The sequence below is a fragment of the Pristiophorus japonicus genome, chromosome 16 (genome assembly GCF_044704955.1).
Source record: "Pristiophorus japonicus isolate sPriJap1 chromosome 16, sPriJap1.hap1, whole genome shotgun sequence".
NCBI lineage: Eukaryota > Metazoa > Chordata > Chondrichthyes > Pristiophoridae > Pristiophorus > Pristiophorus japonicus.
In genome coordinates, this window is record NC_091992.1 from 115,332,445 (window position 1) to 115,347,955 (window position 15,511).

At 42.7% G+C, this 15,511-nt stretch overlaps 1 protein-coding gene across 2 annotated transcripts in view; it reads left to right on the forward strand.

Annotated features, from left to right (window-relative positions):
- The window catches only part of mafga (v-maf avian musculoaponeurotic fibrosarcoma oncogene homolog Ga), a 46,691-nt gene that overhangs the window by 18,978 nt on the left and 12,202 nt on the right, over positions 1-15,511 (forward strand). For both annotated transcript variants that reach the window (XM_070857751.1, XM_070857752.1), the window contains exon 2: positions 6,886-6,948. In XM_070857751.1, coding sequence (XP_070713852.1) covers positions 6,913-6,948 — 36 coding nt within the window. In that variant the 5' untranslated portion in view covers positions 6,886-6,912. The remainder of the gene's footprint in view (positions 1-6,885; positions 6,949-15,511) is intronic.

Consider the following 15,511-nt stretch of genomic DNA (forward strand, 5'->3'; position numbering starts at 1 on the left):
TAACTTTAGGATGCAGGATCTGGTTGTGGTGGTGATTGGAAGAAATCGAGAGCACTGGCTCTAGGATGGGGAAGAGAGGGCATTGCTAGGCTCTCTAACTCCCTGTACTCGTATGATTCAAAAGAAAGCAGTTGTCCCAGTTAGGTTCTCCTTGACCTAGATAGAATTGAACTGCTGTTGGATGTGAAGATACTACAGAGAAAGTAATTTCAGGGCAGGATGTAGCCGTCTCAAAATGATCTGTAGTCCAGATTGCGATCTATGATCTTGTGTTAAATTAGGAAAGACCAGTTGATCCTTGTTGGAACAGTCTGTGTCATCTTCTGTCATGTCCAGTGTTGTTTGTGGGACAGATGAAAAAAAATTGCAAGAGTTAACGCTAACTTTGTAGAATGTACCAGGCCTAAATCTCTCTCTGCTTCAAACATTCTGTAAATTTGAAGCATTTAACTTTTCTGAGAAGGTCCAGTGCTACTCATTTGCATGCATGCCAGTGGCACTGGGCTGCATCAGAAAATTAGGGCGTGGCCTGGGTTAACAATAGGAGAGCAAGTGACACTAAAGCTTGCCCCAGTTATTTTTGTTGTCCTGAACTTTGGGGCAAGAATTTTGATCCCTGCTGAAGAAATCTTGGGCAACCTGATTCACCCGTTGCGAGCTCCATTTCCTTTAAAGGATATCTTGATTTACAGTGATTTGAAGCTGTGCCTGTGGTCGCACACAGAGTTAAATAACCTTGGGAAACCACTGACCAGCTTTCAACCGTGGATACGAGCCCACTGCCCTGAACTTAAATTGGCCTTGTGGTGTTTTTTTGTTTAGCAATCTTGCCTGAGCCAGCACTTAGCTACCGGTTTGCTTGACAATATTTCTAGCAGCTGACAGCATAAAACGCAACATAACTACACATTCATCAGTGAAAACAATAGCCAAACAAGGTACTGTGGACTTTGGTAACTATTATTCTCCTCACAGCTTGGAAAAACAGGACCAAATTGGTCTTGATTCAATCACCATATGAAGAGATTCTCCCTGCATGAATAGTGGCCATCACAAATACTGTACAAGATTGTCGGGCCTAAAATGAAATATGTTTAAGCCGTCTCCATTCCTAATGGGTGGGTGAGCCGGTGATACAAATTGGCACACGGCATTGCTGAAGTAAATGGAAACGCTTCTAACTTTGGGTTTAAAGTACATTGTTGGGTTTGTTTAGTTAGAGAGAACTTGATCAATGATAAATGTGACGTGGGAGTACAATGCTTTAACTGGCTGAATGCTTTAACAACCAGATAGAGCTTTTAGTAGATGACAAGGTATGCATTACATTGCAAGCCTAGGCAGTGACACTGCTACAGGGTGCAAAAAGTGTCAAAATACTCTTGTTTTTATTCTCCAGAACTGACGTGTCTCTCCTTGAAGGAGACATATGAAGTTACAGCATTTTTCTGAAATAATACTGATGCAGTTTGAATGGAATGTTGATGTGTCTCTCTAGGATTCAAAAATGAGCAACCTCTCTAGCTCATGAGTACCTTGGAAATTGTTCATGTCAAATTCATACATATGCCCCATCGTAAATCTGAGAATTTCTTTTTCCCCTCTCTGCCTCAATGGGTCTGTGTTGCGACCAGCTATTTTTAAACCCAGCCTCTTCACACTAATTTCCACTGGCTCTCCCAATAGATAAGCTTTCACAGTCGGTGCATTCCTGTTGTGAGCTGTGCTCCAAATGATGCCGCGGTACTTGAGATGGGAAGGGAAAGTTGATGCAAGGCGTTAATCCTTTGCTCTTTCATGCTTCCTGTTATAAAGAGGCTTTGGCAGATGCCTGTGAGTAGGTCACCTACCAAGTGTTCTCCGCTAAGGTGGGGAGAGGAGACCGAGGGAGAGAAAAGAAAAAAAACATTTAAAATAGAGCAAGGGTTGACATTTATTGCATTGTACAGTAAATAAGCTATGTGGTATGAGTATAGAATAACAGAAAAATTAAGCACCCAATTTTAATGTGTTACAACACTCATTGGTATTTAAAATTGGAAAGTACTGCATTTGGCTTGGAAACATGCACTTATTTCCTGCAATGAGGTTATCCTTATTACAAAGTATTTACAGCACCGAAATGGGCCATTTGGCTCAGCAGGTCCATCCCGGTGTTTATGCTCCACACGCGCCTCCTTCACCAAGCCCATTAATATATCCTTCTATTCCTTTCTCTCTCATGTCCTTAGCTAGCTTCCCCTTAAATGTATCTATGCTGTGCGCTGCAACTACTCCATGTGCCAGCGAATTCCACATTCTCACCACTCTGGTTAAAGAAGCTTCTCCTGAATTCCCTGTTTGATTTAATAGTTACTGTCTTGTATTTAGGGCTTGTAGTTCTGGTCTCGCCCACAAATGGAAGCATCTTCTCTACATCTACTCGATCAAACCCTTTCACAATTTTGAAGACCTCTATCAGACCCCACCTCAGTCTTCTCTTTTCAAGAGGGGAAAAAAAGATCCAGATTGTTCAATCTTTGCTGATGGGGATAACCTTTCAGTTCTGGTATCATTCGAGTTATCATTTTGCACCTACTCCAGTGCCTTGGTCTCAATTTTTTTAATAATATACAGACCAGTATTGTGCACAGTACTCTGAAATGTGGTCTAACCAGGGTTCTATACAAGTTTAACATCATTTCTCTGCTTTTCAATTCTATCCGTCTAGAAATTAACCCTAATGTATGCTGTGCAAATACTGCAGTAGGGTTTCAGTAATGCAACAGAAAAGTAGAGCCTGAATTATTAACTCTGAAAGGGTCTTAAAATTACCAATAGAGCGTGCTTTCATATAATGTCCTTACTCTGAGTGACTGAATTGGTGGTATTTTATTAATTAAACCACATCATGTTCATGCCTGAATCTTAGTAAAGCATAAAACAATATAATTAAAAATCTTGTCCTTCCAAATTCGGGAGTGTTTTGAGTTATATTGGAATTCAGAAGAATGAGGGGTGATCTTATCGAATCATATAAGATTATGAGGGGGCTTGACAAGGTGGATGCAGAGAGGATGTTTCCACTGATGGGGGAGACTAGAACTAGAGGGCACAATCTTGGAATAAGGGGCCGCCCATTTAAAACTGAGATGAGGAGAAATTTCTTCTCCTGAGGGTTATAAATCTGTAGAATTCGCTGCCTCAGAGCTGTGGAAGCTGGGACATTGGATAAATTTAAGACAGAAATAGACAGTTTTTTAAACGAAAAGGGAATAAGGGATTATGGGGAGCGGGCAGGGAAATGGACCCGAGTCCATGATTGGATCAGCCATGATCGTATTGAATGGCGGAGCAGGCTCGAGGGGCCGTATGGCCTACTCCTGCTCCTATTTCTTATGCTCTTATATTCTTATAACACACAGGTGGAATTCTGTTAGTTACAGGTCAGTCACTGGTGGTAGGAGCAGTTGGAGATCCTGAAATGAGAGTATCACACAACATTAAAGCACATTGGCTAGATTAGAATTTGTGAATTGTTACCAGTACACTAAGCTTGTTCTGTTGGGCTACTATGGAGCCTCAAGGGCTATGTATAAAGTTGAAATCAACGTCTCTTTAAATTGCATTTCTGAAGTTCCTTATACTAACTGATCTTGTTGTGCTAATTTATCCTCCAATGAGGTAGCAGCTTTTCAAAACAGCCCTTGCCAAAGCTCTGAGTCCATGAAATTTAAACAGGACAAGTCAGTAAGCAAGAAGGCCTAGGTTGTCTGGGCTTCGAGGGCTGGATTGCCAGGGCTTGAGGGCCATAGGTTACAATGTACATGCTGCTAACATCTGACCAGAAGAAAGTAACAGGAAATCTTGGTTTATTCCCTATATAATAAGTTGGAGTCCTAGTTTGATGTGGCTTTTTGTTTAAATACCTGGGACAAGATGTGGACTTATTTTGTATGCTGACTAGATTACTTACCATGGGCATCTACAATATGTAATTTTAAACTCCTGATTACAAATGCAAAGACGTGTCAAAGTCTAAAGGGACCAAAAATCAGCATTTCTGCTATTGGCCCAGTCCCGATTTGGTGGAATTTCTACATTTGCAGTCGTAACACTGAGTCCAGAGCTCACCAACTTCAAACAGACAAACCCAATGGAATAAATGGAAATCGTGCTGGCTGCTCTGGTTCCTGGTCTTGTGCTGACCATTCTGCACACTGACCATTCTGCACACTGACTAAGATGTGGGGGCTACCACACCATGGATACTGGAAGCGTTGCACCAGTGCAGGTGTGGCGGTAGCAGCTGGGGGTGGGTGGTGAGCCACCAGGAGACCCCTTTGCCTGCTGCCAATGTGACCAGTGCATTAGAAGAGTGCAACCATTTCTTGCCTAGCTCGGCAAAGCAACTGAGTCATACTGGGTCAGCAGCTTCTTGGCAAACTGGCCATTAATTCTCTGCGGACTTAGATCATCATCATCATAGGCAGTCCCTCGGAATCGAGGAAGACTTGCTTCCACTCTTAAACTGAGTCTTTAGGTGGCTGTACAGTCCAATACGAGAACCACAGTCCCTGTCACAGGTGGGACAGATAGTCGTTGACGGAAAGGGTGGGTGGGACAGGTTTGCCACACGCTCTTTCCGCTGCCTGCGCTTGATTTGTGCATGCTCTCGATGAGACTCGAGGTGCTCAGCGCCCTCCCGGATGCACTTCCTCCACTTAGGGTGGTCTTTGGCCAGGGACTCTCGGTGGGTGGGGATGTTGCACTCTTTCAGGGAGGCTTTGAGGGAGTCCCTGTAACATTTCCTTTGCCCACCTTTGGCTCATTTGCCGTGAAGGAGTTCCGAGTAGAGCGCTTGCTTTGGGAGTCTCATGTCCGGCGTGTGGACGTTGTGGCCTGCCCAGCGGAGCTGATCGAGTGCTTCAGTGCTGGGGATGTTGACCTGGTCGAGGACGCTAATCTTGGTGCGTCTGTCCTCCCAGGAGATTTGTAGGATCTTGCGGCGGCATCATTGGTGGTATTTCTCCAGTGACTTGAGTTGTCTCCTGTGCATGGTCTATGTCCATGGTCCAGAGTACAGGGGCCAGCAGGCTATTTGCCAATGGTAGGGATAATGCAGCTGAACCCCCAGTCCAGTATTCTTATGTCATCAGCTGAACCCCAGGTGCCCTCAGCCAATGTTCAACTAACGTGTGCGTTCAAGCAGGAGTCACTGGGTGGCAAACGAGTGGGAGTCCGGGATTAGTTTTTCTTTTCCCTGCCTTGGCACCGAGGTCGATTGTAGGATCTCAGTTACAGCCCTGCTGAGATCTGCTAATTCTGCACAGGCAGGAATCAAAACTGGGAGCTTCTGGTATGTTTTCTTTAGCACAGCACCAAGCATTGCCTTGACCCTCTAGATCATGGGGAAGCTTAAACTCCAGGCACTTGTTGTCAGGGTTTCATTTATTAATCGATGACTTCTATACTTGGAGATGATTCTATAATATACCAAGAGCTCCTCATCCATGCTGACCTCATGCTGATCTTATATTTCACATTTTTAATTAAAAAAAAAAAAATCCTTTTATAATGCAGGAATGTTGAAAGTGCCACAGTTTTTGGGATGCAAAAATCCTAAGCAAAACTGAGGTGGTTACTGGAAGCTTGTATCCAGGCACTTTGGGGAAAGCAGAATAATGGTTTAGCCCATCGATCCATGGTAGTGACTTGGGTGTAGTCAGCTTGTCGTTATTGTACTGTCAGGCCTGCTGACTCATCATGAATCTCACATTTATAGCTAGCTTACCGGCAGCATTTGGTTCTGGGGTTGTGATGAGGTTTACACTAATGGGAAATTCCTGCTGCCAAAGACAATCGAATGATTCTGCTAAATAGTAAATTAAAGAGTTTACTCCAGAATACCTTGGTCACCGCTCTGTTTTTGATCTTCTCCTGGATATATTCCAAAAGACTCTTATCAGAGACTGCTTTGTTTAATTGCATCTACTGTGCGCTTTATCTGTAGGTAAGACAATGCCACTTTTTCTCACATTTTCTCAGCGATCACGGAGAATAAATTGCCCTGATGACATAAGAATATTTTGTAGACTTTCTGCATTCTAATGTAATTGGGGGGGTAATGACAATAACTAGTCTCTATTTCCTGCAGAGCTTGCAGTATGTGTTGGTGCAAGTGTGATATGAAAATGTATTGCTAACATTAATATAGAATGCTTAACTAAAAATGCCACATGCCACTTCCACCTTTGCTGATGTTCTGTATCGATGGCAAAGAGTTATTCATTCTTGACAGTTACCTTTCCTGCCCATCTCTCCTGAAGTCATTAAGCTTTATATGGGTTATAACTTTACAGATATGGTCACCCTTGGGTACTTCGCCCAAATGGCGATTGTTCATGAACATTGGTCTTGAGTATTAGCAGGCTATTCGAGCATGGGGACCATCACAGCTAAGTCCAAACCTGACCTCACCTGGCATACTGGTCGCAACCCTACTGCTCAGCAGTGTCAGATCTTTAGACTTCGTGGCTAAGCTATTCGTTGAATAAGAAAGAAAGAGAGACTTGCATTTCTATAGCATCTTTCACGGCCACCGGACATCCTGAAGCACTTTACAGCCAATCAAGTACTTTTTGAAATGTAGTCACTGTTGTAATATGGGAAACACGGCAGCCACTTTTCGCACAGCAAGGTCCTACAAACAGCAATGTGATGGTGACCAGATTGAGGGATAAATATTGGCCAGGACACTGGGGATAATGCCCCTGCTCATTGAACATGTGTGTTTATAGCCTCCCTTGATGGCTCCAAATGGAAGCTGCATTTGGATGCTAAGTATCTCATTCACAACTTTTTGTGGGGCAATGTTTTTAACATTATTTTTTTCTATTCCAACAGTTTGCGTGATTGAAAGTGTGCCGTGGTATGACGACTACTAACAAGGGAAACAAGGCCTTAAAGGTACAGCTGACCTCCCTTTAAACATTTAATGCACAGGTTGCTAAGTTCCAGTAAAGCAAAGCATCAGAAGTCTTTAATACTGGTCTTGATCTTGTTGGTCAAAATTGCATGTTGAGTTAATAACTACCTGGAATGTTAGATTCTGCATTTGTATCTGTGTTTCATTTCATCCTCTAGATAAGGAACTAGAAATGATTATTAAGTCGTTTAGTACATGAAAAGAATGGCCAAGATCTACCTGAGTTCTTCTTTCTTAAGTTTTTGTTTAATGTGTTGGGTTTTTATCTTCCTCATTTTTCTGCCATTTTTTCCCTGCTATTTCCTCCTTTCACTCCCAGTGGTTTTGCTTGTTCGCTACAGTATGGATTCAAGGTACCAGGTGCTGTTCAGTCCCTCACCAAAGTGGCCATTTTTTGCGTGAGAGTTTTAGCAGGCTATTTGACCATTGGAAGCATCACTATCAAGACTGATTCTGTCACCACCCAGTTTGTACCTAGTAGGGATTACTAGATAGACCAGTGCAGAAAAAGTCCTTTCCCCTCCTCACACTCACTCACACTCGTGCGCACTCACAAGATTAAATCAAGCAGACGTGGCCAAATTTGCCATTGGATGCTACACGGAAAGAAATGTCACTTATATCATTTGAGTTCATGGAGTCATGTGTAGTGTAACATTGCAAACTGCAGAATAAACCAGTAATCAAGCCTGCAAAGTAATAAATTTGGTACTACGTTGGACTGTGATGCTCTCTTATTGGTTTCTCATTTCAGTTATCTTAGCATGAGTTGCTTTAATGCTAGAAACTGTGTATTCCTAATGATATAGCCCTAGAAATTAACATTGCAATAATAGCAGGTGAACACCTAATGTGTCTGTGTGACCTTCTGTCTGCTGTTTTAATGGAGGCATTTAACATAAATTGGTTAACACCTGCTTTAAAATAGCAGCCAAAGGAACACCTTGCAAAGGTTTAGGTTTGTCTGTGATGTCCCCAACAGTAACTTGTACCATTTCAGTACTCAAATCATTTTTTTTTTAAAAAGTGCATTCTGAGGAACATTGCAAGTTTGTTCATTTCAGACACAGAATCCACCATCTTTAAAAAGTGAAACTTAAACATATTTCCAAAAATTATTCATCACTTCTCTTTTTTTATATATGGACTGCTGCAATTAGTCATCCTCTGTATTGGCCAGCTGTGGCCTGTGCTTACTAATAAGCAGAAAATGGTTTGTGCAGTGTCATATGGAGGAAGTTGATTCAATATCAGACAATGCAGCAAGCCAGTAGAAATTGTGTGATCAGAAGCTGTGCCAGAAATTTGTGTGTGCAGATCTCCATTGGAATACGAGTTGAAATCGTATCGCCTGCTGACACGCCCAGTGCAAAGTTTAGGGGAGGTGTTTTACTGCTGGGAATATTCACCTTTGGGTGAAACATTTTAAAATTATTGTCCTGTCTGCCTGTCCTTAATGATTCAAAACTACTCCCCCCCAAATATGTCTCGTGAAGGAATCGGGAACAACTCCTTTTTAAGTGTAGAGCCCGAATGTAATTCCTGATTGGGATGTCATAATTAAATCAACTTTATTTTCAGCAAATCAGAAGTGATTTTTATCGGAAGTACTCAAGGTCCTAAAGGGTCGTCATCATCATCATAGGCAGTCCCTCGGGATCGAGGAAGACGTGCTTCCACTCTTAGCGTGAGTTCTTAGATGGCTGTACAGTCCAATACGAGAACAGTTTCTGTCACAGGTGGGACAGATAGTCATTGAGGGAAAGGATACAGAGACGATGAATGTCAGTATATTTAACATAGTCACAGATTCTGCAATATGACCACATGATCTTAAAATTGGAGGATGACATTTAATTACTTTTTTTGTAGTAGATGGTAAATGTCTGTCAAAGGAGGTAGGGAGGTCTCTCTATATTGTAAATTCAAGAGAATTGGATTATTACGTGGAGAAAAATGTGGTAGAGGTGTGGGATATGATATTTCTTACAAATTGACACCGGTAAAATAGACCACTGTTGTCTTTTCTGATCCTATATTTTTCTGTGTTCGCATGTTCCTAAATTTATTGTGTATGCCGTCTTTTTTTTGAGTTGATGTTGCAACCCAAACGCAGGTGGTTTGCTGTTGGGGTGAGAGGTTTGCAGCCAGACCTGCAGCTGACAATCTGCAAACTGTCCCCACCAACTGCAATTCAACTCTAAATGACCTTGGGCTCGTGTATTTTTGCAACAATTAAGCTTCGTGACCTTAAAAGGACAGGCCATCTTGAATAGACCTCTGCTTTTAGCAGCAGAACAATACATTTGTGTGCTCCATGGTATCGTACTCTTGTCATTATACAACACTAACATCCAGCTTAACCTTCAGCAATGCCACAAGGGATTCACTGGTATAAAGTAAATCTGAAAGCTATACAGAACACAACTCAACACCCGTTGATGCTTAATTTAGGCTCCAAAGAATCTTCTCAGTTTCTAGACGTTTTCATGAATGTATTTCTAAACTCTCAGGGACCAGTTGGGGACCTTGGGACCATGTGCCTGAAAGCTATGACGGCTGAATTTTTCTTTAAAACTTAAAATGGAAAATGTCAGTTGCAGACAATGCTCTTCTAATAATGAAATGACTGCACATGTAAATGTTTGATCTATTTAGTTTATTTCATTTGTGGATTGTTGGACAATTGTTGTGATAAATACAGAAAAAGTAAGGCTGAAGGGAAGTATTTTCTGTCCCTTTTTTTTTACCATATGTGGACTCACCATTTTGGATCTCCGATCCAATTTTGAGTTTCTTGAGTGATTAACGTATGGCACAATCCAAGTATTTGGCTGTCTGTAATTTCTCCAGGCAGTCACCAGCATGTTTGGATAGTGGAATGTCTACGGGTGTTGTCTACTTGGACTACAGAAGGCATTTGATTAGGTTCTGCATAATAGACTGTTAGCAAAAAATGAAAGCGTATGGTATCAGAGGTAATCTTGTGATCTGGGTTGGGAAGTAGGAAATAGAGAATAGGGATAAAGGGAACATTCTCTGATTGGCGGCATGCGACCAGTGGTGGTCTAAACGGGTCTGTACTGGAGCCTCAGCTTTTCACAATGTATATTAATGACTTTGATATTAGGAGGCACAGTAAGTTGTGCAGGTGGGAGCAATGTAAGATGATTCGAATCTGACCCAAAATATGGTTGCAACCAAACCATTTATTGTGTTCGGCCAAGTCTTCACACACTCCGTCTTAGCAGTTGTCAAGCAAACAAATAAATGCAGTTGACCCGCTTTTCCTCTAGGTAGATGGGCCGTAACCTTCATTAATCATTTTGTTCTTGTCTCTCTCCAAGTTGTGAAGAAAGCTCAAGATCTATATCGGCCTCTAGTCACACACTGTGCTTGATGATGCATCATGACATCAGAGGTAGCCATGGAAATAGTATATGCATTGGTTGTCATCTTCCAAAATTCTATAGATTATGGAACAGTGCCTGCAGATTGGAGGGTGGTAAATGTAACCCCACTATTTTAAAAAAGGAGGGAGAGAAAACGGGGAACTACAAATCGGTTAGCCTGACATCAGTAGTAGGGAAAATGCTGGAGTCTATTATAAAGGATGTGATAACGGCATACTTGGATAATATTAATGGGATTAAATAAAGTCAGCATGGATTTATGAAAAGAAAATCATGTTTGACAAACCTCCTGGAGTCTTTTGAGGATGTAACTGACAGAATAGATGAGGGAGAACCAGTGGATGTAGTGTATTTGGATTTTCAGAAGGCCTTTGATAAAGTCCCACATAAGAGGTTAGTGTGCAAAATAAAAGCACATAAGATTGTGGGTAATGTATTGGCATGGATTGAAAATTGGTTAACTGACAAGAAACAGAGTAGGAATAAACGGGTCTTTTTCGGGGTGGCGGTCAGTGACTAGTGGGGTACCACAGGGATCAGTGCTTGGGCCCCAGCTATTTACAATATATACAAATGATTTGGATGAGGGAACCGGATGTAATTCCAAGTTTGCTGATGGCACAAAACTAGGTGGGATTGTGAGTTGTGAGGAGGATGCAAAGACGCTGCAAGGCGATTTAGATAGGTTGTGAGTGGGCAGACACATGGCAGATGCAGTATAACGTAGATAAATGTGAAGTTATCCACTTTGGTAGGAAAAACATAAGGACAAAGTATTATTTAAATGGTGATGGCTTGGGAAGTGTCGATGTACAGAGGGACTTGGGTGTCCTTGTACACCAGTCATTGAAAGCAAACATGCAGGTGCAGCAAGCAGTTAGAAAGGCCTTCATTGCAAGAGGATTTGAATACAGGAGCAAGAATGTCTTACTACAGTTATACAGGGCCTTGGTGAGACAGCACCTGGATATTGTGTGCAGTTTTGGTCTCCTTACCTAAGAGATGATATACTTGCCATAGAGGGGGTACAGCGAAGGTTCACCAGACTGATTTCTGGGATGACAGGACTGTCTTATGAGGAGAGATTGGGTCGACTAGGTCTGTATTCACTAGAGTTTAGAAGAATGAGAGGGGGGATCTCATTGAAACGTATACAATTCTGACTGGGTTGGATAGACTGGATGCGGGGAGGATGTTTCCCCTGGCTGGGAAGTCTAGAACAAGGGGTCACCGTCTCAGGATACGGGGTAGGAAATTTAGGACCGAGATGAGAATTTTTTTCACCTGAGGATGGTGAACCTGTAGAATTCTCCACCACCCAAGGCTGTGGAGGTCAAGTCACTGAATATATTTAAGAGGGAGATAGATTTCTAGAAACAAAAGGCATCAAGGGGTATGGTGTTGAGAGAGAGAGAGGATTGGCCATGATTATATTGAATGGCGGTGCAGACTCTAAGAACCGAATGGCCTACTACTGCTCCTATTTTCTATGTTTCTATGGCATGATAGTAGTTCAATGTGAACAAGAACCCCAGAATTGAGGTAGTTTGTCACAAACTCCAGATGGCCAATCTTGTTTCTCATTAATCATGTAACTAATCATCCTGGCCCCATTATCTTCTTTCCTATCTCAAGGCTGTCATTTCACAATGCATTGACGAAGTTTAGGCAACAGGCACAAATTAGCACATCCTGCACCTCAGCAGAAAATAGACAGTCGTCAGCTAAAAGGTGTACTGACACATTAAACCCTAAAGCATCCTGGGAATGAACAACTTAACCATTTCATTATATCCAGCTACAGTACAAATTTCCAAGCTATTAATGTCAAAAGAAAACCAAAATTTTAATTTTGAGATTCTTGCAGCAGGAAGTTACAAAGGGACATGGACAGACTAAGTGAGCGGGCAAAACTGTCAGATGGAACTCAATGTGACGAGTGTGAGGTCATCCACTTTGGAACCGAAAAAGACAGATCTGAATATTTTCTCAATGGCGAGGGACTGGGAGCTGTGGAGGAGCAAAAGGGTTTGGATGTCCATGTGCACAGGTTCAAAAAGTAATCCAAATGGCTAATAGAAAAGGCCATTGGAATTCAAAATTGAGAAAGTGATATTTCAGTTGTAAAGAGCCTTGGTCAAATACTATCTGGAGCACTGCGTTCAGCTTTGGACACCGAATCTCAGCAAAGATATATTGGCCTTAGAGGGGGCATTGTATTATTCAGCAGACTGATGCCAGTTTAAAGGAATAAATTATGAGGAAAGGTTGACTAAATTTGGTTTATATTCCTTGAGTTTAGGCAGTTGAGAGGTGATCTAATCCAGGTCTTTAGAATGATGGGGTAGACAGTGAACTATTTCCAGAACAAGGGGGTATAATAAAATTAGAGCAAGACTGTTAGGAGTGAAATCAGGAAGCACTTTTTCAGACAAAGTGTAGTGGAAATTTAGAATTCTTTCCTCTCTGCCCTCCCTCCCCCCCCCCCCCCCCCCACACGCAAAAAGATCGGCTTGCTAAATTTTCAAAACTGAGGTTGATGGATCTTATTGGGTGTGAGTATCGGGGATATAAGTAGCATTGGCGAGGAAATAGCGTTGAGGTACAGCTAAGCCATGATCTAATTGAATGGCAGAATATCCTCGAGGAGCTGAATGGCCTGGATGCTCCTGTTGCTGTGTTGATCAGGCAGCTGTAGGGTAGTCCCAAGGGCCGACTCATTATGACTGGAGCTGTTGTGGAATGCATGCAGCCCGCCCCTGTATCGTGTGTTCCTGAATCAACTCGCAAATTGAATGGAGCTCTGAAATGGTGGACCTCCAAGAAGTTCAAAATAATTTACTAAAATGCGGATATCTATGAATTAAACAGGAAATATCTTGGTCATCTTTTGGGGGGTATTGGTGCAGTTCTTTGTGCAGTTCCAAAGCTTTTTTTCATAAATAATCAAGTTTGGAAACTGGCCTAAATTTCAGCCCAGTGTGATGGAGTAAAAGCCACCTCTGCCTGATGCCTGTACATTTGCCCAAACTCCATCCAATTGCTAATCAGCAGCACAAAACTGCCTCGAATTCAATTTTAATGGCACTTAATTTGCAATTTCATTAATAAGGGCTGGCTGGTATGGCAAACGGAAACATGACCTAGAGGTGCCAGTGGGGATGGGAGATTTGGCCAGAGGCAATTTGTGGGACAGAATAGAAGGAGCTTTACTATAGCTGACCTGTGATTGCACCATCACGTTGAATGTCTGCGTCTGTGACCTTGTTCAATTGTAACAGTGGGGGTTATAGGTTATTAAACATGTGTCTTTTCTGTATTGGGAGCCTGGTGATTTCAGCTTTGATCTGTTTATACAGCACATACTCAGGGATGTCATCAGCAGGCCAGGGCCATTAGAGGGAGCAGCGTGTAGCGGCCCAGCGCAGTCCCGGCCTGCAAGACCCATCAGCAGGCCGGGGCCATTAGAGGGAGCGGCATGCGACAGCATACCACTGCAGGGAGCAGGGAGTGCTGCTGCAGGACGGTGACGACTGACTGCAGTGCGGGCAGGTACAGCAGGAGTGGCGAGGTCGGGGCAAAGGAGCGGCAAGAGTTCGTCGAGGGATGTGATCGGGGCCCAGAAGAAGTGAGGGTGCAGGGGCATCACGGGCCAGCCCACACTGCGATATATGTGTGCGCACTAGGTCCATGCAGCAGAGCTGGTCTCCAGTTGTCTTGGGTAACCCTTGCCACTGGACCAAGACCTAGCTCTGTCAAGCCCGTGTGGTGGCTGGTGTGCAACGGCCACCACATGTTTTAAAAAAAAAAAAAAAAAAAAATCCACACACTGGCATCTTCCACCCTTCAGGATGTAGTTCGGGATCCGGAATGTTAGGTCCTTCATTAAAACACCTGTGAACTCATCCCTTTTCGGCGTGGAATCAAGTCATCCTTGTTTCGATGGACTGCCGATGATGATGATGATGATGTGTCTGGACTGGAAAGCTCCCATTTCCCAGCACTAATATCCTTTGTGTTAATTAGCACACAATTCACAAGAAATCTAATTAAAAAATAATAAACCTCTATATGTAATAGTGGTGATCTTTGGAGAGCAATGCAAGTAAACTCTGGACCAGCCCTCTAAAGACAAATGATAATGTTTCCACAAAGTAGGAACAAAGATTCCTCTTCATTAAAATTATTCTGAGCAGACATTCAGTGTTCCTCTATTGCTGTAACTAAAATTCAAAATTACTCAACATTTCCCTTTGAAACTGCATTGTCCACGAAGCGGAGTAACCATTCAGAAACCTGTTTGGTAAATTGACACACAACACTTGGGGGAAATCTGAAACCCTATTTTTATACTGGTTCCTGGAGCAGTTCCAGTGTAATTTGCTCCAGGAACCAGGCGGACTCATTTGGAGCCGTCCTGCTTACTCTGGAATTCACAGTAGGGAACGTCGGAACATTTCCACAGTTTGATTTGTGCTTCACGTGTGTTTCCATCTGCTTTGCAGAAAAATACGTATTTCAGCAAAAGAAGCTTGCTCATTATTCAAAATGTATAAGAATTAGGAGCAGGAGTAGGGCATACGGCCCCTCGAGCCTGCTCCGCCATTCAATACGATCATGGCTCACCTTCGACCTCAACCCCACCTTCCCATCCGATTCCCATGTCCCTTGATTCCCTTAATGGCCAAAAATGTAACGATCCTCATCTTGAATATACCCACCGACTGAGCATTCACAGCACTCTAGAGGTACAGAATTCCAAAGATTATGTTGTGCTTTTTTTGTTTAAAAATGACTACATCTCTCCTCCTTGTTATTTCTACTTTTTTTTTTGGCTGATCAAGAATGCTTGGAGCTTTTCCCAGAAAATGCTAGCTGCAGCATGTTTTCATATGTAGACGAATAGAATAGAACCGACTGCAGTACTGAGATCGTCCTTGTTTTCAAATCCCTCCATGGCCTCGCCCCTCCCTATCTCTGTAATCTCCTCCAGCCCTACCCACCCTCCCCGAGATATCTGTGCTCCTCTAATGCTGCCCTCTTGAGAATCCCTGAATATAATCGCTCAACCATCGGTGGCTGTGCCTTCTGTTGCCTAGGCCCTAGGCTCTGGAATTCCCTTCCTAAACCT